At 49.6% G+C, this 26,544-nt stretch overlaps 2 protein-coding genes and 1 long non-coding RNA gene across 3 annotated transcripts in view; 2 read left to right on the forward strand and 1 right to left on the reverse strand.

Annotated features, from left to right (window-relative positions):
* The first annotated feature begins 1,747 nt into the window (after positions 1-1,747).
* snw1 (SNW domain containing 1) lies at positions 1,748-8,145 on the forward strand. Its single transcript, XM_086188875.1, has 14 exons — positions 1,748-1,878; positions 2,316-2,469; positions 2,632-2,793; positions 3,155-3,250; positions 3,423-3,529; positions 3,974-4,078; positions 4,585-4,654; positions 5,021-5,086; positions 5,374-5,490; positions 5,562-5,703; positions 6,040-6,142; positions 6,667-6,784; positions 7,112-7,275; positions 7,810-8,145. Exons 1-14 carry the CDS (start codon positions 1,865-1,867, stop codon positions 8,000-8,002), a joined length of 1,611 nt encoding a protein of 536 aa, XP_086045001.1. The 5' UTR covers positions 1,748-1,864; the 3' UTR covers positions 8,003-8,145.
* Positions 8,146-8,456: 311 nt separating this feature from the next.
* On the reverse strand, positions 8,457-18,645 carry LOC147242150 (uncharacterized). Its single transcript, XR_015110537.1, has 3 exons — positions 18,576-18,645; positions 10,785-11,021; positions 8,457-8,929 (listed from the first exon to the last, which is right to left on the reverse strand). It is a non-coding gene; the product is annotated as an uncharacterized LOC147242150 (long non-coding RNA).
* sptlc2b (serine palmitoyltransferase, long chain base subunit 2b) overlaps positions 17,920-26,544 on the forward strand; it is a 15,973-nt gene continuing 7,348 nt past the window's right edge. The window contains exons 1-7 of the mRNA XM_086188874.1: positions 17,920-18,180; positions 21,186-21,380; positions 21,537-21,691; positions 22,417-22,565; positions 24,037-24,161; positions 24,832-24,925; positions 25,168-25,273. Coding sequence (XP_086045000.1) covers positions 18,043-18,180; positions 21,186-21,380; positions 21,537-21,691; positions 22,417-22,565; positions 24,037-24,161; positions 24,832-24,925; positions 25,168-25,273 — 962 coding nt within the window. The 5' untranslated portion in view covers positions 17,920-18,042. The remainder of the gene's footprint in view (positions 18,181-21,185; positions 21,381-21,536; positions 21,692-22,416; positions 22,566-24,036; positions 24,162-24,831; positions 24,926-25,167; positions 25,274-26,544) is intronic.

A 26,544-nucleotide genomic window follows, 5' to 3' on the forward strand; every position in this document is an offset into this window, starting at 1 on the left:
AACCCTGAGGGGGCGGAGACATCACGTTAGCCAAATGTCACTCACCTTTGTCTGACCTTTTTAACCTATGACCCTTAAACTTCGCATGTTTCATCATTTTGAATCTAATTTTAGCAGTAAAATCCAAATCCCTTTGTGAATGAAATGTGAGGATGGGGGCGCAGACATTTATATTCTTTCATATTGATTTTTATAAGAAAGGGAAAAATCAGAACTATTTCTATAAAAATATGATTTTGAAAGCCTGTAAAATAGACAGTGGACACTTGGACAGTTCCATTCACTCGCTCCCTGGGTCCTGTCCAAGGACTCGAGCCCACGATCAAACCAGCCTGGCGTCCAGGACACAGCACAGGGAGACGGACGAGAGCAGGCAGGCCTCCTGTTTAGGGCAAATATATTGTGGTAAGATGAACATTACAATATCTGAATGTGATTCATGTCTGATCTCATCAGACTTGACCATGTCATCAGGAGCCCTGCTGGTTTTTTTGATTGCTGTGTTTGTTTTCTTGTTTCAACTTGTAGAAATCTGCCCATGTCAGATATTAAATGACCAGTGGTACATGTGTTCCCACTCAATAGGAGTCAAGATGAACCAAATTGAAATGACTCTCAAAAGAATTACAAATGGATTGTAAAATAAGATCATGGCGTGTGCGTGAGCAATGCTTGCTGATGCTCCCCGCCGCTCTGTTTACTCAAGCTCAGGCTCTTCATCTGTTCAGATGCAGTGTCGCTAACTCCCAGGGAGAATTATTATCTAGAGAAAAAAACAGCTTGCAAACAAACCCAGACTGCTTCGTTAGATGACATCGTATAACCTCTCCCTCTTAGATTCGGCCCCCAGGCAGGTACATTGGGGGCCATTAAGGTCAACGCCCACCAAGGGGGAAGCCAAGAACAGGCTTTGGCTCTTGGTCCTGGATCGATGGATCAGGATCAGTTTCTAGGTGTGTCCAGCAGGACTCCTACTCATCCTCATGATTAGTAGCGGCAGTCGCTCTTCAAGTCTTCAACAAACGTTTGGTTCTGTTGATCCAAGTTACAGTGGCGCCTTGGCGGAGCTGCGCCCACAGTAGATCTGAGAGTGTGTCTGAGCAAATAAAAATATCTCATCAACAGGTTTTTCACTGCGTATGTGCGACACAACCATAACTCTGTTAATGCAGGGAAAACACTTTGTAGGGAAGAGTTTGTTTGATAAAGACATCTTTACAGCCCTGCTGCTAGAGTGCCTTCTAGGTAAGCTAACTAGCAGTGGGCCGCCACCTGGTGGTGGTTTGGAGTTCGGCAATGCATCGGAGAGGAGAGGAGAGAATCTTCCGTCCTGGCCCTCGTCATGAGGGACAGTTCGTGCAGTTCCTAAAAAGCTGGCCTGCTCCTTTAAAAAATATTTGTACATTCAATATTTATTGAGGGGTTCAGTTTAGAAAAGGATGTTGATTATGACTGCTTTTCTACAAAATATCAGGTGTACATTATCGGGTTAGTCAAGGGTATTTTTGTTTATTTTCTTAATCTTTTGACTATATCTTTGTAGTTATTGTTTGTTTGTGCCAATTATCTCCTTAATAACGTATTATTATTATTAGTAGTAGTAGTAGTAGCAGTAGTAGTAGTAGTAGTAGTTGTAGTACACTTTGATACATATATACAGGGTTCTGGACATTGTGCCACTATTTCTGATCAATCACAGCTGCTTTTATCAATTTGTCTTTTCATGACTCAAACCACTCGATGGTCACTGAAGTTCGTTATCTCCACCCTCGCAGATGAGCACGATTGTTGGCTCGTTTCTCTCGCGGGATCTGGAAACCTTCCCGGCGCATGCTCAGTGCATTGCTAAGGAAGAAAGGAGAAAATGTCCCTGTCGAGGTAAGCCCCGCGATCAGGTGATTCTGGCGTTTAATTCTGTCGCTTGTCATCGTATATCATTTCAAACATGACGGCGGCGGATACAGAAACACGCTGGACGTGTTTTTCATGCTTTTGGTCATCTTGCTGTCCTTATGGCTTCTATCATAGTTAATCGCATCGGCTAGAATAGCGGCTAGCTAGTTAGCTTGCCGCTAACTAGCTTAACAGCGCGCAGCCAAGTCGACAACACCGGTCCGTTGGCTCACCGTCTTCAATGGTAACCACGAGAATGTCTCGAACATGTTGCTAGAATGTCAAACTCTTCTGTGTGTTCACGTTTTAGTCCCCTTGCCTCGCAGACCGCGACGTCTCTGGGGCGTACAGGTGTTGAGCTACAACCTAAACTACCTGAAGTCTTGAGACTGAATGTGTTTAATCGGACATTGTGTGTTCAGCTTCTTACCGGCGCCGACCCAGCTGTCGCAGGACCAGCTGGAGGCAGAGGAGAGACTACGGGCCCAGAAGTCCTCCTCCACTGCCCTGGTGTCATCCCGGAGAGAGCCACCTCCTTATGGACACAGGAAGGGCTGGGTGCCCCGGTCACTGGAGGTAACTTAGCGGCAGATAGCTTCATTAAAGAGTAACCTTTGACTCGGATTCATCTCTAACGAAATGCTCGATGAGCTGCTCGCAGTCCGCCGCCGACACTGCGATCACATACGTCACCAAATCAGTGGTATCAACCTCCTCTGTTAATGCGCTTCACTGCAGGACTTTGGAGATGGAGGAGCTTTCCCTGAAATCCACGTGGCCCAGTTCCCTCTGGAGATGGGTCGAAAGAAGAAAACATCCAACGCTCTGGCGGTGCAGGTGGATGCTGAAGGAAAGGTCAAATATGACGCCATCGCCAGACAAGGACAGGGCAAAGACAAGGTATTCTGGCAGGTGCTGCTACAGCAGTCAAGAGAGAAGAGCACACAACTCATGTTAGACCAAAGCTGGGGACGGTATTTCACAGCAGATGGACCAGGACCGCCTCAAAGGATTATTACATTCCTACTCGTATTTTCAGAAAAACATCAAGAAAATACACAAAAGTTCATTATTTGACGGAGCCCAAAGCAGTGAGATGAGACCAAACAATCCTTAAGACTGCTAAGACGTTAAAGTTGCCATATTATTGTGAACAATCCCCGTCCTGCACACAAGACTGTGAGGCAGATTATGATGCTGTTATTTTAGCGTGTTCCCTTTCATGAACAGATGTACACATTTGGATCTTTGATTGGTGCAGGTGGTCTTCAGCAAATACACAGATCTACTTCCAAAAGAGGTTCTGCATGAAGATACCCCAGAACTGCAGAGGCCCGACGAGGAGGCGGTACAAGAGGTAAGGTGTGTGTGTGTGTGTGTGTGTGTGAGAGAGAGAGAGAGAGAGAGAGAGAACATGTTCTTTCACATATGCAGGTAGGTGAACACACCTTGGGTAGAGTAATACGTCTGTACTGAATCAACGTGGTGCTTCTAGTTCTGATTCGGAGTCTTTTATTTTTTGGCTGTAGCTGACAGAGAAGACGCGCGCTGCTCTGAACAAGCAGGTGTCACAAAAGATCGCAGCAGCCATGCCTGTAAGAGCCGCGGACAAACAGGCCCCAGCACAGTACATCAGGTACACGCTCCAGTCTCAGCCACATGCTACAATCACCCCTACAGCAGGAAGGAGAGGCGGATGCTGTATGAAGAGCTGGACAACACGGTTGCACAACATGTTGGCACTGGTATCAAAAGATTCCCCCAGAACTTTTGTTGAGGAGTAACGCTGTTGCAGGACCTGGTGTTCAATCTAAAATAGGAAAGAACCAAGTCACTCTTCAGCTTCATCGCATCAACTTGGTCACTGGTGTGTGACATCAGAGCTCGATGTTCCTAGAGTGTCATGATACGTGTTTGACTTTGTGAATGTATCACTTTTATTCATTGAATTTAAATTTTCATAACAACAACACAGATTTTCCTGACTGATATGAGAACATTGACTCATGCAGAGCTGGACCTGACACTGAGACTTTGCTTTAAACTGTCTTGTGCCTCTCTTTTCTCTCTTCCTCCCCAGATACACGCCATCACAGCAGGGGGTGGCGTTCAACTCAGGCGCCAAACAGAGAGTCATCCGCATGGTGGAGATGCAGAAAGACCCCATGGAGCCTCCTCGCTTCAAGTACGTGAACATGATTCTATCATACTAACCAGGATTGTGGAGCCATGATGTCTCCTGTTATCAGCTGCTGACACGTTCAGGCGTATTATAACAATTCAGATCTGTGCCGTTCTGCCTCCTGCTGGCTTGTCTTTGTGACGTCTCGCCACGTGCCCATCCGCCCTCGTTATCTCAGGAACAACTGACGGGAATTCTTCACATTTGGCACTGATGGTCTCAAGGAGGAATTGATTTAAAATTTGGCAGTGGAAGAATTCCCTCACCGATCACTTGTCTAGTCGTCATTGTAATGAGGTTTCATGTCCAAGTTCAGCTTCGCTGTGGCATGATGATGTTCTGCCACTTTGAACCTGAAGGGGGCGCCATTGATAACTTGCTGAATTCCTCACTATTTTATGTGTCTGTCTGTGTGAGACTTTTGACCAGTTGCCCCAGTCCACCCCGTGTTTCACCGGTCCGTCTCGTTGATTCAGTAATGGGTACATATGTGTGTAACCTTGTTTCAGGATCAACAAGAAGATTCCCCGAGGGCCCCCGTCCCCCCCGGCCCCCGTCATGCATTCTCCCAGCAGAAAGGTAAGGTTGGTGTGACACTGCGGAGGCTCTGTAGTTGCTCCCGTTGACAGGCGCCACTGCTCCCACTAGGGTGGCTCATCAAAGTTTCTTCAGTTTTCCAGGATGTATGAATGGAAATTCTCCTGCCATGACGGATTTCCATCACTCGGGCTCCATGTTCACTATGTTGCCCAGCCTGGTTGTAGGGGGTGGGGGTGGTGGTGGTGGGGGTTGACGGTGGTGGTGGGGAGGGGGGGGTCTGTTTTCCCTTGCCTGTTTGGTGGGGCAAAAGGCTGCTCTAAAGAGGAGGGGCCTCAGTCTGAAGAACCCACTTCAGCCAGGAGGAGGTGTGTGTTGATGTTTGAATCTGTGTCTTCTGTGTTTCAGATGACGGTGAAGGAGCAGCAGGAGTGGAAGATTCCTCCCTGCATCTCCAACTGGAAGAACGCGAAGGTAACGTTTAGCTCCCGGCTCTGCTCTTGTAGCCTTAACTCCAGCATGACAGGTTGGCTCTGGTGTGTCTCCTGCACAGGCTAGCCATTAGCAGGTGACACTGCAGCATTATGCAGTGAAGTACATTGATGGAGAGCTGTTTATGACCATGACCTTGAACTGTCCGTCACTCATAAAGCAGTCCGAGCGAGTCCTGTCTCAGCAGCTGCTCCGTTCAGGCTCCAGATATTTCCATGCTAATTCTGCCTCTTCGTCTCAGATCATTTGTGTGTCTGGATGTGTTCCAGGGCTACACCATTCCTCTGGACAAACGTCTGGCTGCTGATGGCAGGGGGCTGCAAACTGTTCACATCAATGAAAACTTCGCCAAACTGGCCGAGGCGCTCTACATCGCCGACAGAAAGGTTCCGCCCCCTTCCTGTCTAAATGACTGATGCTGGGGGATATTTGTAACTGATGGTGACTGTGTCCGTAGGCCAGAGAGGCTGTGGAGATGAGAGCCCAGGTGGAGAAGAAGATGGCCCAGAAGGAGAAGGAAAAGAAAGAGGAGAAACTGCGGGAGTTGGCCCAGATGGCTCGAGATCGCAGGGCAGGAATCAAGAGTCACGGGGACAAGGGTGAGTCCCGAGAGGAAGTCAGCAACCAGTCTGAGTGGACACACCTGCTGTGTCTGAGTGAGGAGGTTCTGGTCATCAGAAAGTGATGACAGACTGTTTGAGCAGGCCAGTTCAGGCCTGTCGGAGCAGGAGGCTGAGGAGTCGCGTGTTCAATGGCCACGTGTAGTTACAACTCTCCTGTTGTGTATCCAACCATTTCTCTCTCTCTCAAACTTCCACTGCACATGTCATATCCTCCGTGTTCCACTTCCCTGCTCATGTTGTTTTATTGTTGTTGTCTCCTTTAACACACACTCGCACACCCTCCCTATCCCCTGGCCCCCCCTCACACGGCAGGTGGCGAGGACCGTGAAGCCAGGGAGCGTAATGACATCCGCCATGACAGGCAGAGAGAGAGACAACATGACAGGAACATTTCCAGGGCTGCTCCTGATAAGAGGTAGTGGACACAATCTGTAAATACACACACACACACACACACACCCTCAGCTGAATCATCCATGGATCAGTAGTGTGTACCTGCACCCATCAAGATACGACTGGCCCATATCTGATTCTGGTGTGGAGACCGTTTGTGATGTGGTGAGCGTGTGTGTGTGGTGTGGAGAGCGTGTGTTTGGTGTGTGTGGTGTGGAGAGCGTGTGTTTTGGTGTGCGGTGTGGAGAGCGTGTGTGTGCGGTGTGGAGAGCGTGTGTTTTGGTGTGTGTGGTGTGGAGAGCGTGTGTTTTGGTGTGCGGTGTGGAGAGCGTGTGTTTTGGTGTGCGGTGTGGAGAGCGTGTGTTTTGGTGTGCGGTGTGGAGAGCGTGTGTTTTGGTGTGTGTGGAGAGCGTGTTGGTGTGTGTCAGCTGATCTCTTGAGCGAGTCCTAACTCAGTCTCTGCTGCAGCCATTAGAAGACACAAAGAGCCCCCCCCCCCCGACTCGTCACATCTGCGCACCTCAACATTGTGAACCTCTGTTCCAGGTCGAAGCTGCAGAGAGACCAGGACCGAGACATTAGTGAGCTGATCGCTCTGGGCATGCCCAACCCCCGCTCCTCCAGCGAGGCTCAGTACGACCAGCGGCTCTTCAATCAGAGCAAGGTAACCGCCGTCCACCGGCCTTCCTATGTGATCTTCTGTTCATGTGACTAATCTACAGGTGTGAATGAGAACCACGGCGCTCTAGAGGCCGTTATCATGCTCAAGTCTTTGAGGAGAACTTTACACACACTGAGATGTGCTGCAGGAGAGGAACTTCATGAACCTTCTCCAGTACCTGGTCTCCTAAAGAGAACCAGACTCTACCAGTCAGTGTCTGCTTGAGTGTTAAAGGGAGCAGGAAGCCAGCTGAGGCATCATTCAGTAGCAGGCAGAAGCTCTTCAAACCCTGAAACTGTCCTCAAGTCGTCTCTGTCTCTCTCTGTCCAGGGAATGGACAGTGGCTTTGCTGGCGGCGAGGATGAGACGTACAACGTGTACGACCAGCCATTCCGCAGCGGCAGAGACATGGCGTCCAACATTTACCGACCAAGCAAGAACATCGACAAGGACAATTACGCAGACGACTTTGACTCGCTCATGCACACCAGCCGGTACGTTCAGCTTTCTGCTTTCAGATCAGTGCCTTTCATCCTGAGTGGTTTGACTCTGCTGGATGAAAACCGCTGTGATTATATGTAGACCACATTTGGCCCCAGTGGAGCTGAAGATGAACGAGTTGGGCCTCTGAAGCTGCAGCCTTCCCTCATGTAGGGTTAGGAGAGTCACACTTGTCCTTTCATCCATGAGTAGAATAACTGTGACTTCACGGCGCAGGGAAACGTCCTCTAAGGAGTGACCTTTGGCCGCTCCGTATCTGCCATTGAAGGGTTCGCCGCAGGACTTGTGTAATGACCTGGCACGTCATGGAGGCCTAAGGGTTGCTGCTGGCGCTCATAGCGGTGTTCCAGATGTTGAGTCACCAGCTGCAGGATGTTACATCACTGGTGTTGCCGTCCCGCCCAGTTGTTCTCATTCAGTTTCCTGCTTCAGGGCACCTCTTGAAATGACCAGCCTCTGTTAGCTCTTGCGTGTTAGCGCTTGCGTGCATTCTAACCATCCTTTGCTTGGTGGCTCGACCCTGTCAGCTTTGTTCCAGACAAAGAGTTCTCGGGGGCGGACCATGGGCAGCGGCGGGAGGGGCCAGTCCAGTTTGAGGAGGATCCCTTTGGTCTGGACAAATTCTTGCAGGAGGCGAAGGAGCACGGCGGCTCCAAAAGGCCGTCCACTAGCAGCCGCTCCAAGGACGACTACCACGAGAAAAAACGCAGAAAGGAGTGAGAGCAGCTGTTGTGTGTCAGAGGTCAGGGGGGTCCCCCGACGTGGCCAGGCGAGCACGCGACACCGTTGTCCGTCTGGAACGACCTGGCTGGTATTGGTCCTCTCAGAGTGGATGACGCTCTCTTATTTCTTTGTTTCACCCATGTTGTCATTTACACAGACTAGCGTGTTCCATACACGCAGTACACGTGTTCAGTGTTGGTGCAGCCCATGATGTCTCAGATGTGGGAGGTAATATTCTGGACTCTGCCCTGCAAATGTCTAGATTTTAGTGATTTTTTTTTTTTTTTTTTTTTAAATACATGTATACAGACTGGACCCAACAGAACATGACCTTTGACCCCTCTGAGGACCCCTGATGTTTATTTAAGCAGGTCCAGTTAGACTTGAGAGGTGAAGGAAGACATGTACAGCAGTGTTCACGTACCTCTGAGATGTAAAGCAAACCCTCTTTGTAACCCTTGAACTACCATGAAATAAATTTCATATAGTGTGTGTGTGTGTGTGTGTGTGTGTGTGTGTGTGTGTGTGTGTGTGTGTGTGTGTGTGTGTGTTCACTCACATCCGAGGGCCACTCCTGCCTCACCACCAGCTGTCACCAATAATCACACCTTGAGCTGCCCTGAGCCTCATTTCCATTCATCAAAATGATATTGAAGTTGTCGCAACAGATGAGTGTCGTCTCAAAGTTGGTAAAAGGAACTGACCTGTTAGTCCTCTGAGGATTAGAACAACCATTAATTACAGATAATTCTGATTTATGCTGTCTGTTTCCCGGCGCTTGGTGAAGGCGTCTCGCTGGCTGCGGAACGCCAGCCAAGCGTCTGCCATCCGTCACTCATGGCGGTGTGATTCATGTTCTCTCTAATGGGCTCCGTTCGCCGTTACAGCTTCCTGAGATAGTCTTCACTTTTATTGCTGCTGCGCCTGAGAAGAATGAGAGCGGAGAAAGAGTGAAATAACGTACTGCAGAGTAAACTGAGAATTATACCGGCCCGTTCAAACGCCATATTAAACTTGTCACATTTACTGCCGGAGCTAATGATTGGCTTTTAAAACTTCAAGCGTGTGCTAGAAATTCATTGATATTGCAGTACTTTTCTAATGTGGTTGTCAACTTAATGTACATCCCAGTGAATATGTTTCCCTCCCCACCTTTGATGAGTGGACACTCAGAGAGACACGAAACCCAGATGGACATGGAGCTCTCACGCAGGCGGGGCCGCCCCCTGAACACAACAGGTGTAACGGGACCTTCGTCAGATAGCGGACATTTGTACGCAGGACTCCTCGCCAGCGAAGAGTGAATCTGACGTTCGGGGGGGGGGGGGGGGGGTCAGTGTGTGAGGAATGTGAGCTCTTGGTTTTTTAAACCTTCCAACAGCCTTGCCGGTGTCTCTTGGCAGCACAATCAGTGTCCAGCACGTGGTCCCTCCCTCCCGTCCTGGGTGGGACACTTGGGCAGCTGGGTAATGGGTCTCGTCTCAGCTCTGTGTGATCGTGCACAGGAAGATGAATGAGGTTCTATTCATGCAGTGAAGAGGAAATTGGTTCCTCGGCAGCCTTTGTGTCGGACCTTAATGGAACGTTCAGGTGGCGGACAGCAGCCATGATGAATGGCTTCTTATCTTGGCTGCAGACTTCATAAACAATATTGTGTTGTAGCACATCTTGACTCCGGCTGAATGTGAACCAGTCCTCCTCCCCTCCTCTACGGCAGAGACGCAGTAAATTATGTGATCGATGTCCCCTGGTGACCCGTCCAAGATGGCCGAGTCTTATCTCACTGCTGGAGATTTGTCTGTCTCCAGTATTGAAGGCTGCTGCCGCTGCAGTAAGAAGGAACACTCGTCCTCTGGGAGCCGAGGCTCATGCTAGTTAGCTTAGCACCATGAAAGGTTGGGAGTGCGAAGAGAACAAACATGTCATTCAGCCACAAACCATGCTGAAGATCCCATACTCGTGACACCTGGGTATCCCCAGAACACGCTGAGTGTTCCCTCAGGGCTCCACCAGCTCTCCCATCGCTAATCTGGAGCTGTGGAACGTTCTGCCCTTGTATCAAGGGGAACTTCAAGATTCAGAGCTATATTCTAATGTGATCATGAGCAAGAAACGTTCTTCTAGGGAGGATGACAGTTGTCGCAGAGCTCAAGAACGTGTTCTTTCCCTCCTGCATTGCTTCTTTGTGACTCTAGAATACAGAACGAACCAGCAGACTCAGTAGAACCCACGAGTCTACGCTTGCCCACGGTAGCACCCAACCAGACGCGTTCTAGTTGGATCTCCAGTCAAAGTGGTTCTGGGTTACTGACCATCCGACTGGGTTCAGTTTTAAACGGACATTTTTGGACGGTTAAGCTGTTAGCTTCAAGCTAAATATACGTGGATGGCTCTTCCTGCATCCTGGAGTCACAGAGAAGAAACGCAAGAGGGGGAAAAAAAAGTCTTTGTGAGTTCAAGACTTCGATCGGTGAGTACTTGAAAGTTCAAATGCACTTTTTGGGTGAAATATCACTTTCAGACATGAGCTTCAACCTTAGTTTGCTGATTCTGCCGCTTTGTTTCTTTTAAGAAGACAAGTTTGTGCTTTGTTCTTACTATTATCATCATTTCAGGTGAGCACAAGCAGAGGGTAGAACGTGGTAACCAGGACCGACATATTTATGCTCCCCTGGGGAAAGCAGGATTATTTGTGTCTGCAGTGACGGTGAGAATCATCTGTCCATCAAACTGTCTGTCCATCAAACTGTCACTGACTCTCTCATCTGCGTCTGCTCACCCTCTCACTGCTGGACCGGGCTGGACCCGGCCCGCCGCTCCGTTCAGCCTGATCTCCTCTCCCTCGGCGGATCATCTGTTGCGGTGGGAAGATGAAGACAGGCGTAACAAACTCTAATGGTGCTGTCAGTCAGAGCGAAGCTTGCTGGCTACACGCCAGCGGCGGAACCACCCACCCATGATGAGAGCGGGCCTCCACCACTGTGGCGTGGACTGACACCTCGCCCATGTCTTCATCCTGGCAGAGAGGGAGAGAAGGGGAGAGCGACTGGATGGTTGCGCATCAGAAGTTGGCGTCACTATTCTGCTAACTTCTGATGGCCAGGCTGACTTAGCATGAGCTGCTGGGATCCACGTGCTTACGGCTCGGATTTCAGTTCATCTGCTGGTACCGGAACCCGTTTCCTTGAATATTTCTTCTGGTATTATTGTTGTTGTGATCATGTTTAGTGACATCACAAGGCTGCAACAAAACACACAGCAGGAAAGCCAACAAACACCAAAGTGCGATATTTAAATGTATCCCAGAGACATTTAACTAAGGGTTATGATCAGGTGGTTGCTGGTCCAGCACCAGCATGGAATGGAATTTGGACCGGTACCATGATTCTGAGTCTGCATCAGTTCTGATATTCCTGATCTGGTGACACACCTCTGCTTCCTATATGAACCGTCTTCGCCCAGCATGGTTCAGCGTGTAAACCTTGGGCTGCCGTCTCCACTGGTATTAGCTTGCTCATGTGGATCGCTGCTTCTCTGAGCGCATCCATCACACCTGCAGTTGGAGTGGGATTCCTGATTCAGATGAAACGAAAACTTCGTCATCGTCGTCTTCCACTTATTCCTTACTAGTAAGGGTCGCGGGGGGGGTGGAGCCTATCCCAGCATCTACAGGCGAGAGGCGGGGTTCACCCTGAACAGGTCACCAGTCCATGACAGGGCCAACACACAGAGACAGACAACCATTGGCTCTCCCAGCCACGCCTACGGTCAATTTAGAGTCTGGATTAACCTGGTCCCCTCTTGATGTCTTTGGACTGTGGAGGAAGCTGGAGTACCAGAGAGAACCCAGCAGGAACAGGGAGAACATGGAGACTCACCCAGAAAGACCCCGTGCTGCAGCCGGGACTCGAACCCGGAACCTTCTTGCTGTGAGGCCACTGTGAGGACCTCTGCTCCACCGTGCAGCCCGAAACGAAAACTTGGTTCATTATTTTTCCTAAGGGGGTCTTTGAGGGACCGGGACACATCCAGGCTGCCCAGTCCCACTGACCAGGATGTGAGCTCCTCTGGCTCCTGCTCCCACAACACCCCACATTTACCGGTGTACGATTGTCACGTTTCTCAGACGTTTCTCTGGTTAACCAGCAGCAGCTCCTGAGCTGACACACCTGACACACCTGACGCCAGGCTCAGGCTGCAGGCTCAGGCACCCTCCACCTCCTGGAACATTCACTCATTAGCAACAATAGAGTTCCATTCTGCACCTTTCTAAAAGTTATTTTTTGGGGGGGGGGGGGGGGGGGTTTGTGTTCTCAAAATTTTTGTCTCTTGCACCTTTCATGAGTATTTTTCTCAAAATGTAAAATTCATGCTCCATTGACCTATAGACACTGCAATGGTCAGTTTAAATGCTAAGAATAAAAGAATTACTCAGGATTTAAGGAAGTAAATCAATGAAACCTGTTGGTTTTTTTGTTGGTCAGTTTTAAACATTTAAAAAATTTTGAAATTTACTAAAAGAAAACTATCAGTTAAATGTTTCATACAAGTCTTGTGCCTCTAACGCAGGTGTGTTTCATCCATTTTTTTCTCATCGCTTCATTGCACTGAACATGTGAATGAAGGCAACAGCAAGAGTTTAAATAGACTTTTTGTTTTATGCGATTCCTGGTCGATTGAAGAGATAAAACAACAGCATTAGTTTCCATTTTCATTCTTTTTATTTTTTATTTTTCATTTAAGTTCAAGTTAAATCTGTCAAAATGCCAGAGCTCATCGGATCAAAAACACGGAAGAATAACAGGAAGCCGAGGAAGTCCCTGTGCGTCTGTGACTTGATCAGCCCAGGAACGCTCATCCGGTCAACATCAAACTCGACGTGTACAGCTGGTTCCCCGTGGAGGTTCAGTGCTGAGTTTGAGGTTCTGGTCCAGTTCTACAACGTAGTCCTGCTGCTGACTCCATCGGTCCATCAGTCCTTTTTTAGATATTTGAGTGCAGCCACATCAGGAACTCTGGTGATCCAAACTTCTGGAGCTGGTCCGTCATGACAGCCTGAAGCTCCGTTTCCATGGTTTTATGGCGCTGAATGACCTCCACCAGCAGGTTGCTGGCATCCGTGGTCCCTCGTGTGACAGACGGACGACTGTCTTGCCAAAGTCACTGATCAGCAAGGAGTCTTTGTGAGGGAGCTCAAAGACAAGGCACAGCATCCCATGGCAGACCATGGCCTCCTTTTCTCTTTCGCTGGTTATTTTCAGGGAGGAGCTGCGGCCCCCAGCCCCCACTGGTGACTGGGACTCAGCTCGGGGGTCACCTTTGCGTGTGAATGATTCATCTTACTGAGCAGGTGTTACAAGAATTTCCGTGCTGGTTCAAATCCTCCATCCCGTGACCCAAAGACAGCGTGTTGATTCTTTAGAGCGACACCTTGACTGAGCTGAACCCGGCCAGGGATCTCAGGTATGGTGGGACAGTCTGCAGTGATGTCATCAGTGACACGCAGAACCCTGCTGTCATGACCTCACGCCCCAGAACTGACTCAGTTGTACTGCTCCACGAAATACCTCGTCCCAAAAGTGTATTTTACCTTTCAGGTACTCTACAATAAATGTCTTCACTGAGATGTTTTTCTCTTGCCTGCAAAACTTCTTTTTGGCTCCAGAATGCAGAATGAAGCAGCTTAGCTTGAAGCTAACTGAGTCTGACGGCTAACAGCTAAACTGTCCAGAAACCTCCATTTTCAGACTCCAGGTCATCTGGAACAACCCAGGTTTTCAAAATGATCAAAGATCAATAATCCACTTACACTTTGATCTGAGATTAAAACAAACCATGAAGGAAGTGTCCAGTTTCCATTCCTCTGAAAGCCTGATTCTCAGTTTGTCTCCTCCAGCCTGGAAACTCTCCAGCCTCTCTGATTGATGATTGAGGGCCGTCCTCCTGGTCCTGACTCTGGATTCTGATCTGGATTCTCAGAGTTTCTATTGTTTGGTTCTAAATCAGATCAAGTCATGATTGGAGGAGACTTCAGTATTCATGAGGATGTTGATAACCACAGTCTGGTACTGCATTTGTCTCTCTTCTAGACTCAACTGGTGTCCATCAGTCTGTCCATGAACCCCCTCACTGTCACAACCACACCTCCACCTCCTCCTAACATGTGGAACTGAAGCTGAACATCTGGTTGTTTCCACAGAACGCTTTTATCAGACCACCAATCAATCACTTTGGAATTTGGACTGATCAACTACACTCCACTCAGGAAAACTGTAGTTTCCAGATGTTTGTCTGATCAGGCCACACCTGGATTTAAGGAAGTGGTTCCATTGGTGCTAAATTCAGTGTCATGTCCCACTGTAACAGAGGACGCTGTTGTCCACCTTCGTCCCTCCCAAACTGATCATCAGAACTTGTGTTATGATTTGGCGCCGTACAAATAAAACTGACTTGACTTGGTTCTTCCCAGAAGGACGCTATGATGTCATCAGAGGGCTTTCACACCTGAAAACTTGAGACCAGCGTGGGACGTGCTGTTGCACATTGCAGGTGTTTTATTGTGTTTGCTTGTGTGGAGAAAACATCAGTAACTGGACAAACAAAGGAGGAGGATTCAGGGAAGCAGGGTTGCTGTGGTCACGCCATTCCGCCGTGGTCTGTCCCAATGGGACCAGTTCTTGGCTCCTTGTAACCCCGCCTCTGATCCTGTTAAGCCGGTCCTTATCACCTCCATCATCTCTGGACTGGATGGGAACTTAAAGAGCTTTCACGACTGATGTGTCATTAGTCTGCACTCAAGGTCGCGACCTTGAGAGGAAACAAAAAGGGAAGGCTTGAAAATTGATTAGATAATTGAATCATCCGATGCTATCGTCCGTGCCTGAATCACACACGCCGCACGCCGGAGACTCGTGGCTGCACATCAGTGTCTGGACCAGAGGAACCACGAGAACCCCTGGAGGGGCCCACAGTTCTCTGCACCTTTGTGGATCAACAGCGCCATCCTGGTGACTGCAGCGACATCTCTCATCTCACACGTTTCAGTGGTATCCTTTTATAGTACAGGTCTGTGTTTCAAGTCACTGTGAACCAGAACCCACATGTTGCTGAACATCAGAACTTCCACCATGGCGACCAGCTGTGGTATCAGACCGGCGTTCAGCACGAAGACACGATGAGGCGATGATAAATAATTAGGGATCCAACATATTTAATGAGCATTTTACCACACAAAAATTAAAACAGCTTGAACTGTGATTTCTGGTTTGCTTTCTAATTATTTCTTCATTATCATCACTATTATTATAAAAGTGTTATAATAGCATTTATTATTCAGGAGGCGGCCCGGTGGAGCAGTGGTCCTCCCTGTGCCCCCCCAACAAGAAGGTTGTGGGTGGAGCCCCGGCTGCAGCACGGGGTCTTTCTGGGTGAGTCTCCATGTTCTCCCTGTTCCTGCTGGGTTCTCTCTGGTACTCCAGCTTCCTCCACAGTCCAAAGACATCAAGAGGGACCAGGTTAATCCAGACTCTAAATTGACCGTAGGCGTGGCTGGGAGAGCCAATGGTTGTCTGTCTCTATGTGCTGGCCCTGCCATGGACTGGTGACCTGTCCAGGGGGAAGGCTGCTGGGATAGGCTCCACCCCCACCACCCTCAACAGGAGAAGAGGGGGAAGATGGAGGGATGATGGATGGATGATGGAGGGATGGATGATGTTTGTCATGAAATGAACGCACTAGACGCGCGACCACAGGACCATCGTGCTACCTACTGACTCCACAGGGTCAAAGAGAGGTCAGCAGGCAGTTACACTTTGACTGATGACATCATTCACTCATCCGTGTCATGTGACCCGCGTGATTCATGTCTGTTACAACATCTCACATTTAACACAAGAAAAACAGTTTTCTAGTTTCAGGTGTCAGTGATGAAACATTGATAAAGACTGTTTGGTGACTAGTTGAAAGACTTGTTGTCCTCTAGGAATCTCACCTGCCCAGGTGTGATATGATGTCACTGGATAGGTCTATTCAGTTGAGACCCCAGAGCAAAGGTCATTATGGGTTATTTCAACAGCTGGGCTTCCAGGACCCGCCCCCACTGGAGCAAAGATGTAAAATATCTAATAGGAGGTGTCACACTCCCAAAATAACTCACCACAGGGGGTAGCTGGAACCCTTCAACCTGAAAACAAGTTCTCTTAATAGAATATCTGGCTCCCTGGTCTCCAGGGGGAGAGACCTGAACTCAAGTGTGTGGTTCCAAACAGCTGTAGAAATCCGCAGGTTCAGTTCTACATCAGATCCACCAGTAAACACCAGACCGGTGGATGGTGGAGGTTCAGTTCTACATCAGATCCACCAGTAAACACCAGACCGGTGGATGGTGGAGGTTCAGTTCTACATCAGATCCACCAGTAAACACCAGACCGGTGGATGGTGGAGGTTCAGTTCTACATCAGATCCACCAGTAAACACCAGACTGGTGGATGGTGGAGGTTCAGTTCTACATCAGATCCACTAGTAAACACCAGACTGGTGGATGGTGGAGGTTCAGATCTACATCGGATCCACCAGTAAACACCAGACTGGAGGATGGTGGAGGTTCAGTTCTACATCGGATCCACCAGTAAACACCAGACCGGTGGATGGTGGAGGTTCAGTTCTACATCAGATCCACCAGTAAACACCAGACTGGAGGATGTAGGAGGTTCAGTTCTACATCAGATCCACCAGTAAACACCAGACCGGTGGATGGTGGAGGTTCAGTTCTACATCAGATCCACCAGTAAACACCAGACCGGTGGATGGTGGCGGTTCAGTTCTACATCAGATCCACCAGTAAACACCAGACTGGTGGATGGTGGAGGTTCAGTTCTACATCAGATCCACCAGTAAACACCAGACCGGTGGATGGTGGAGGTTCAGTTCTACATCAGATCCACCAGTAAACACCAGACTGGTGGATGGTGGAGGTTCAGTTCTACATCAGATCCACCAGTAAACACCAGACCGGTGGATGGTGGAGGTTCAGTTCTACATCAGATCCACCAGTAAACACCAGACTGGTGGATGGTGGAGGTTCAGTTCTACATCAGATCCACCAGTAAACACCAGACCGGTGGATGGTGGAGGTTCAGTTCTACATCAGATCCACCAGTAAACATCAGACTGGTGGATGGTGGAGGTTCAGTTCTACATCAGATCCACCAGTAAACACCAGACTGGTGGATGTTGGAGTGGTGGTGTCTTAAAAACCTGGGTTGCTAACAAGAGTCTAGAGGAGCCTACAGAGGTCCTGGAGGTCATTAAAGGTCATCGGGGAACACATGAAGCCTGGAGCTTATTGGTGGTGACTTTGAAGTCATGTGACCCTGGTGTGGCTCCTTTGTAGGTTAACATTAGCTTAGCACTGCTAACGATTGCATTTAGGGTTCCAGCATCATCAGAGGGTTCATTAGTGAAGATGATCTTGATGAACTCAACCTGGAGGTTTGGTGGTGGGACCATAGTGATGACAGCTTCCTGTTGGACTACAAACACACCTCATCCCTGACTTGATCACTTCCTGTCGGACTACAAACACACCTCATCCCTGACTTGATCACTTCCTGTCGGACTACAATCGTACCTCTTCTCATCTCTGACATGTGAACCAGGCACATGTCTTTATTTGGGCACTGCCTGAAGGTGTTTTGTCATTGTCAGGCTTCAGATTCTTTTTCTCAATGAGAGGATCTTTCATGACCGAGCGGTTTCATAAACTCCTGTTGACCACGGCAGGCTTGAGTCCCCTCGCGGTCCTGCGTGTCTTTGTCGGCCAATCACAGGTCCCGCCAGTGTGACGCACGCCTTCATAGACGATCTCTGCGCGGGACCAACTACTGGCCAATGAACAGGGCGGTGGGCGTGTATTTCCGGCGGGCTCGTGCGGTCACAGTGCTGAGTGGGCGTATATCCGTGTTCACGGAGTTCATACATGACTTCCCGACTATCGGTACACAAACCGGGACACTTTCAGACACAAGCTGCGGACAGACATGACGGAGAGCTCCGCCAACAAGCTGCTGAACGGAGAAGCCTGTCACCGGAGCCCGGGGACGAAGACGCCGAACAAAAATGGCTTCGTGAAGAACCAGTGCCCGTTCCAGCTCCAGTACCGCCCGCCCCGGGAGAAGGTAGGGCCCGCCCGGCCGGCCACGGCTCCTCGGGGGACGCCCGTCCCTCTCCCTGGTCCCGTTAACACCGTTAACTGGTTTGAATCAGCGGTGACTTGTTGGGTGACGTCCCGCGTCGGTATGAAGAGCCGCTGCTGGAGTTTAGCTGCATGTACCAAGGAGGAAGTTCCGCTGCTAGCAGCGTGTGTCTCCCGTCTCACGTTCACCTGGCTGTGTCCTCACGGGACACACTCACCTGGCTGACGTAGTTGTTGACACTTCCGCTCCCACCGAGTTCAGGCTGTCACGTGACTTTATTATTTTTTTAACTGCTTCAGTGGTAAAGTTAGTCGTTTGTGTATGCAGTATTACAGTACAGATGTGTGTGTGTGTGTGTGTGTGTGTGTGTGTCTCACCTGATCGGGGAGGGTAGAGGTGTGTTGGTGGTAACTTTACACCCTGTTGTTCCTGGTCTCTGTTTACACTCCACAGCACGGTAGTGAAGCTGTCTGTCTGTGTGCGTGTGTGTGTGTGGGGGGGGGGGGGGGGGGGGGTGTAACCGTCTCCACATGACCCTCCTAGCAGCGGGAGGGAGAGGAATGCGAAGGGTGTGGTCCCTCCCTCCCCCTCCCACTATGTAGGAAAACACACAGAAACCCTGTGTGTGTGTGTGTGTGTGTGTGTGTGTGTGTGTGTGTGTGTGTTCACACGTGTTGAGGAAGTCTTCTCCCCTTGTGAGGCTCCTGTGTAGAAGTACTCAGTCCTCTGGAGGCAGCTGTAATGATACTGGTGTTAATGGTGGTTGCTGTGTGTCACTGGATGAGCATCTGCTGCTGCTGCTGCTGATGGTGGTGGTGGTGATGGTGGTGGTGGTGGTGGTGGTGGTGGTGGTGGTGGTGGTGGTGATGGTGGTGGTGATATTAGATATGTGTATTTCAACCGCTGGAGCTCTGGACCGTGTGACTTGTTGCCATTTTGAAGCGTGTGTGTGTGTGTGTGTGTGTGAGAGAGGCTCACAAACACACCAGGAAACCTGCTGGTTCTTGTTGTCTACACAGTGTAGAACGTTAACACATAACTGCTGCGTCGCTTCTTCTTCAGTTACACTGGTATCACTACATCAACTATGGCATAACCGCGTGTTGTGTCACTGTCATTGTCATGAGCGAAGCCTTGTGAGTGATTCTGAGATTCCTCCTAATTAACTCAACTCATCCCAGGTCACCAGAACCAGAACCACCCAGATCCTTGACTGAAGCTATCAGACGATATTTGTTTGACTTCCATCAGGAAATATGATGATTTTTACAGATGGTGGTGCTCAGTGTGTGTGTTGGTGTGAATGGTTCTACAAGTTGCTGCAAACGTGTGGCGGTGACAAGGAGAAACAAGACTTGAGGAAGGAAAACTCAGTCATGACCTCCGCGCCCTCATGCCAAGGGAGGGTAAAGTTTCAAAGTACAAGCATGGCGTCATGGATGGGAGCTTCAGTTCAGAGAAGGACTACAAATGTGGCGTCATGGCCAAAAGCTCCAGGCTACAGTGAGACTACAAACATGGCGTCATGGATGGGAGCTTGAGTTCAGAGAAGGACTACAAATGTGGCGTCATGGCCAAAAGCTCCAGGCTACAGTGAGACTACAAACATGGCGTCATGGATCAGCTGCTTTGAAGAGGAAAATTACAAACATGGCGTCACTGACATTTTTCAAACTCGTTTAGTTCAGAGATGCAGCATGGAGGCATTTTATGGTTTTGTGTGTTTTTTTAAAGCTTTAAAGTGAGTCCCCATTCAGTTAGGTTGGCCTGCAAGTTCCTGGGGGGGCGGGGGCGGGGGGGGGCACTGCTTTCTGACGCTAATATGGAACCATGTGTGAGAGTTTAGCTGCTGTGTCACCAGCATTAACTGATAATGACCTGCTGGAGCTGCAGAACGAGCTGCGTGACAGGGAAGCCAGCTGGTCATACGCTGGTCATGTGACCTTCCCTCATTCATTCTGTCTACAAAATCCTTACTCGAAGCACGTACAACGGCCTGAGTGTGTAACAGTCCTCCAACCTCTGGACCTGCTGGTGCCTGGATGCTCTTCCCACACACACACACACACACACACACTCTCTCTCTCTCTCCTAGCTCTGAGGTATTTCCTGGAGCAGCGTGACTGATCACACGGTTGAGGGTGACTGCCTCGTTAGGGTTGGTGTCTGCTCGTCAGACGCAGCCCTGCTCCCCTCCAGGGAGTCTTGATAAGGTCCCATAATCCCCTGGTCAATATTGCTATTGATCTCAGCTGATGCTCTCTGGTCCTGGTGAGGGCGCTGGTACGACCCCTCAGAAGAACCTGCTCATGGCTCGCAGCCTGAATGGTGTTCCAGCTCTCCAGGTAGAACCCAGCTCTGGTCTGGTGTGCTCCCAGCACATACTGGTTGTTCTGGTCTTGTGCTGTTATTTAGAATGAGTGAGTCAACAGCGGTTATTTCTGAAATCACAATGACTCAACATGACTCCTCTTTGCTTTAGAACAGGATATGATTTTTAATATCAGACTGAATAAAATAAAAACGGCGAGCTGTCGTGGAGCTGCTGGCTCATCAGCTGATCTCTCTCTCTGGGTTCGTAGCGGCAGACCGCCCGTCCTCTGGAAGACGGTCGTTCCTCAGCAGTTTGAATCCATCGATTAAAGCGACACAACGTTCATCAGACGTGATTCTGCCGTGTGTCGTCTCTGTGTGATTTGAGCAACATACGTGTGCGTGTCACCTACAACAAATATAATACAGTAGGCGTGCCGACTCATCAGGGAGGTGAGATCTGATGACCAGCAGAAACGCATCGTAGCGTGTTGAAGGTGTTGTGTTACATGAGGAGCAGCAGCTCCTGGATCAGCGGTCTTCTGGCTCGCTCCAGACTTGTTCGGTGATAAATTAACTGAAGCTCCTCGCTCTCCGCCAACATGTCTGCCTTTCAATTATCGTCCAAGCTCAACTGAAGGTTTAGAGACGTGTCCCTCCACTCTGTCTCATAGAACCGAAATGTCCCCCACAACTGGAGCCTGTACCAGAAGCCCTTTGTGGAGTCGTTTGAGGAGACCCCCCTCCTGGTGGCCGTGCTCACCTACATGGGCTACGTCATCCTCACCATCTTCGGCTATCTCAGAGACCTCCTTCGCCACTGGAACATCGAGAAGTGTCACGTGGCCTGGGAGCGGGAGGAGCAGAAGGTAGGAGCCTGACAGCCGCTGTCATGTCACATCCTCTGAGACAGTCATGACTCTAAAACGAGGCCAAGACTGTTGGCCTCTGCTGGTTGATAATCTGGTGACCTCAACCCCCCCTCCCCGTTACTGCTGCCTCATATTTGCTCTTCTCCTCCGCAGGATTTTGTCCCTCTCTATCAGGACTTTGAGAACTTCTACACCAGGAACTTGTACATGAGGATCCGAGACAACTGGAACCGACCCATCTGCAGTGTCCCTGGGGCCAAGATGGACCTGGTGGAGCGGGTCTCGCTTGACTACAACTGGACCTTCCAGTGAGTTGTCTCCTGTCTGGGGGAAGTCAGAGTGACCCGCGGAGATTCAGATCAGGTTGCAAGTTATAGTATCCGTCACGTGGCTCTGAAGCTAATTTCATTACAGTGTCACTTTACTACAGTACTACTGCACAATATACATTCTATGAATGCCAGGTACATGAACAGGTCGAGCAGACATGACCTTAGCGTGTGTCAGGTCTGACTGCACTCAGCCCAGGTGTTGATCTGCTGCCTGATCCTAACTATTACCTGACTCCATCACGAGAGATCTCACACACCTTACGTCATTTTTATGTGCGTTATTGAGTCCCTCAATAATGTATTGGTTCACTTTATTTCCATGTGGTGGGCCACATTGAGCTCTATGGGGGGCCAGATGAGGCCCGGGCCCCGCTGGGCTCATTGAGCCTCAGCAACTGCTGCTTCTGTTCAGACGTGCGAAGGCAGAAACGTTCGCTCAGGGCTGGTGCAACAGAACAAGTGAGGGGAAATGATAGCAGCATTAACGCCTGGAGGCGAGCGCATATTTGCTGTATTGATCTAGTCTGATAGGTTCTGACCCTGAGAGCAGCGGCGCTCTATCGTCACGCTGGTTGATAACTGGTGTTTAAACAACAGCAATGTTTGCCAGGAAGACGGTTATGGTTATTGAACAGTTTCTGAGTGGAATGTGTGTGTAGTGATATGAGAGACACAGCTCTCTGACCCAGAGTCTGTTTCAGGCACACCGGCAAAGTGTTGAAGAACGTCATCAACATGGGTTCCTACAACTACCTGGGCTTCGCTGAGAACGCTGGCTCCTGTGCTGACGCTGCTGTGGAGGCCACACAGAAGTATGGCGTCGGAGCAGGAAGCACGCGCTGTGAGATGGGTACGAGTTCTAACAGCTGCGAGCTTTCAGGGTTCATCATCATCATGCATCACTGAAGTTTGCAAACACCAGAACACACTTGACCAGCCCCCCCAGTGGGTTTGGTGGTCTTCAGGCTGAAGTGGTTCTGTAGATTCAGGCAAAAATGAAGCTGAAGTTCTTCAGGACTGGACCCACCTACCGTCACTACGGTTACCACTGTCACTGCGGTTACTACTGTCACTGCGGTTACTACTGTCACTGTGGTTACCACTGTCACTACGGTTACCACTGTCACTGCGGTTACCACTGTCACTGCGGTTACCACTGTCACTGCGGTTACTCCTGTCACTGCTGTTACTCCTGTCACTGCGGTTACTACTGTCACTGCGGTTACTACTTTCACTGCGGTTACTACTGTCACTGCGGTTACCACTGTCACTGCGGTTACTCCTGTCACTGCGGTTACCACTGTCACTGCGGTTACTCCTGTCACTGCGGTTACTCCTGTCACTGCGGTTACTCCTGTCACTGCGGTTACTCCTGTCACTGCGGTTACCACTGTCACTGCGGTTACCACTGTCACTGCGGTTACTCCTGTCACTGCGGTTACCACTGTCACTGCGGTTACTCCTGTCACTGCGGTTACTCCTGTCACTGCGGTTACTACTGTCACTACAGTTACTTCAGCCACTACCATTACTACTGTCACTGCGGTTACTACTGTCACTACGTTTACTTCAGCCACTACCATTACTACTGTCACTGCGGTTACCACTGTCACTGCGGTTACTCCTGTCACTGCGGTTACCACTTTCACTGCGGTTACTACTGTCACTAGGGTTACTACTGTCACTGCGGTTACTACTGTCACTACAGTTACTTCAGCCACTACCATTACTACTGTCACTGCGGTTACTACTGTCACTACGTTTACTTCAGCCACTACCATTACTACTGTCACTGCGGTTACTACTGTCACTACGGTTACTTCAGCCACTACCGTCACTATCGTCACTGTGGTTACTATTGTCGCTGTGTAAAGGCATGAAACCTCCGGTGGTCAGATGGTGGTACTTCCCTGGCTTGATCCAGATGAACTAGGCTGCTGACCTTTGACCCTGGTATTTAGCATGCAGTCTTCCTGTGTAGTTTGAGTGAAAGAAGAAGTGACGCACTCTTCCAGCTGCTCTTACCTACCTCTGGTGGAGCGACCAGCGTTTATTCCTCCATGACAGACTTGATGAACACCTGTGTCTATTGCAGGGTCATGTGACCCAGAATCCTGATTTAACTTGTTCCTTTGCAGACAATAGCCAGATGTTAGTAGGCATTTTCACCAGTGGGAGGGGCTTAAGTTGATGATATTTCTTATATAAAAGTTTGGTGTATTAACACATGAAATATAAAATGTTGCCTTTCTAAATGTTCTGTCAATAGACTGGCTGCCGCTGGACCACTGAGTGACGCAGATTCTTGTGGTCTCTTGCAGGGAACCTGGACATCCACGAGGAGATGGAGCAGCTGGTCGCCAGGTTCCTGGGTGTTGAGTCATCCATGGCGTTCGGGATGGGATTCGCGACTAATTCCATGAACATTCCAGCTCTCACTGGGAAGGTCTGGAATTTCATTCACTTCCTTTGCTCTTCCGTTCTCTCCCGAGTGTTCAGTTCCTCCCCATCGGCAGTTGTACTGTAATCTCCTTCGAACGCCATGACCATTTTACTGTGCAGGAAAATCCCGTTTCCTGTGCTAAGTGAACACAAGCTTCTTTTTCCGATGTACGAGTGTGGACCGTTCCACTGTTCATGCACTCTGGCCGGAGATGTGAAAACATCCTGAGTGCAGGAGCTTGGTGCTGCATTTGATAACCTGAGTCACAAAACAGCCGAGGTCTTGCTGCTGACGGCTGGACAGGAAATAGCCAGAGGTGTGACCCCCGCAAGCCCAGAAACACCCTTCCTGAAGTCACACGTGAAAAACACACGTACGGCGGACAGATATGAGTGGTGGTACAGGAGTGCTGATGTCGTGTGTTACGTAACGGCTCGTTCATTCATCAACAGGATGCGGTGGGATGTGCTGACTGGCTCAGGCGTCTCGTGTCAGTCGTACTGAGAGTGAGAACGTAGAAACGTGTTTACAATCACTTATGAATGCTGGTGGGCAGCAAGGCTGCTAGTAAAACTACAAACATGGTCGTTGAGGTGACGGTGGTCCTCCCATCACTTGAGTTCTTCTCTTTGTGACTAACAAAACGTCTCTGTCGTCTGTGCTGCCGATTCAGGGGTGTCTGATCCTGAGTGACGAGCTGAACCACGCCTCGCTGGTGTTGGGGGCCCGCCTGTCTGGCTCCACCATCCGGGTCTTCAAACACAACAGTGAGTGACCCTCAGTAACTCTGACCCTCCTTAGGGACAGTAGGAGAGGGAACCCTGCCATGGATCGGCTCCAGCCAGCGGGAGAGGGAATAATCAGCACAGCGTGCGCCGCTGCTGACGTGTGTCTCCAGTGTGCGCAGCTGTTAAAGAAGCTCTTGTGTATTGTTTTTCTTGAGCAAAGTCCATCCTGATGGGACAGAAGCAACTCAGGTCAGCTGATCGTCTGTGTCTCCGCCCTGTAGACATGCAGAGTCTGGAGAAGCTGCTGCGCGACGCCATCGTTCACGGGCAGCCCAGAACCCACCGACCCTGGAAGAAAATCCTCATCGTGGTGGAGGGCATTTACAGGTAGAGCCCCTCGGTCACACCGACACACCGCCACACCCTCTAGTCCTGGAAACGTCACGCCAAAGCAGAGTTTGAAGGTTTATCTCAGTTTCATTGTTTTTTTCAAAGAGCGTTTGGACACCTCTGCTGTATCATGTGACCCTCCGTTGCCTACATCTCAGCAGGTGCCTGCCATCACAGCGGCGTGTATCATTTCACCCTGTGTGTGTCTGTGTGTGTGTGTCTCTGTGTGTGTCCGCACACTGACACGATGGTAGAGGGAGTAGAATCCTTGTTCTACTCTGAACATTGATGGACTTTTAAAATACTTGTAAACATGTTCATCCGACTGAAATTTTACTTTTCCGAGTCGGACGAACACAGCTGGACCGTGCGGTTGGCACTGATGTGATTCAGGCGTGTTTCACACTGGCCGGCACCCTGTGAGTGTTCCGTAGGTCCGGCTGTGGAACTGAACCTGGAAGTCACGTGGCTGAGGAGGCAAAGTGTCTCATCTCAAGTCTTTGTCTTCTTTCTAGCGGTGGATGTACGTTGGTGGATAAATCTTCCTCATTGTATACTGGGACCACAGTAGTCCCACATCAAGAGGCTTAACAGAGCTGTAACTATGGTAACGATAGTAACTATGGTAACAGTCGTAACAATGGTAGCCATGGTAATGATAGTAACGCAGCATGTGACTGCATATCAGTAGTAGAAGAGTCCCAAAGCTTAGCATTGATTTACTAAAGCTGCCAGAGGTCCCACGGTCTCTTTGCTTTAGAAATCCCAGTGAAGCTCAGTAAACACTTGGTACACACACACACACACACACACACACACAGCTCGCTGTCATTGGAAATCATTTTTTGACACATTTTCAGAGAATGTACGTAGATGAACATTTTCCTCAGGAGTGGTTCGACCTTGAGCCAAGCACTGACGTGATTCCAAGCAAGGCAACGCTCTGACGTAGGTGTTCACGCGAGGTTTTTCCAGAATGGTCCACCGTGTCCCTGATCACATGCTGCAGAGCAAAGTCCCACTAACGGCTGAGGACACGCCTACATTGACATCACCGTCCACCTCTGGAGCCGTTTGTCGTGGTGGAATATTTGAGTGTTGAGCTCTGATCTTAGAGGGAAGTCTGTAACACTGGATGCTGCACCAGAGGCGTGAAGATGTCTGACTGACAGTGGGCCAAAAAAGTATTCAGTCGGCCACCAACTGTTCAAGTTCTCCCACTTAAAGATGGGAGGCCTGTAACTTCCATCATAGGAACACTTCAACTG

Source organism: Aulostomus chinensis, chromosome 20 (genome assembly GCF_037954235.1).
Source record: "Aulostomus chinensis isolate RoL2024-O1b breed Wild chromosome 20, RoL_Achi_v1.0, whole genome shotgun sequence".
NCBI classification, from domain to species: domain Eukaryota; kingdom Metazoa; phylum Chordata; class Actinopteri; order Syngnathiformes; family Aulostomidae; genus Aulostomus; species Aulostomus chinensis.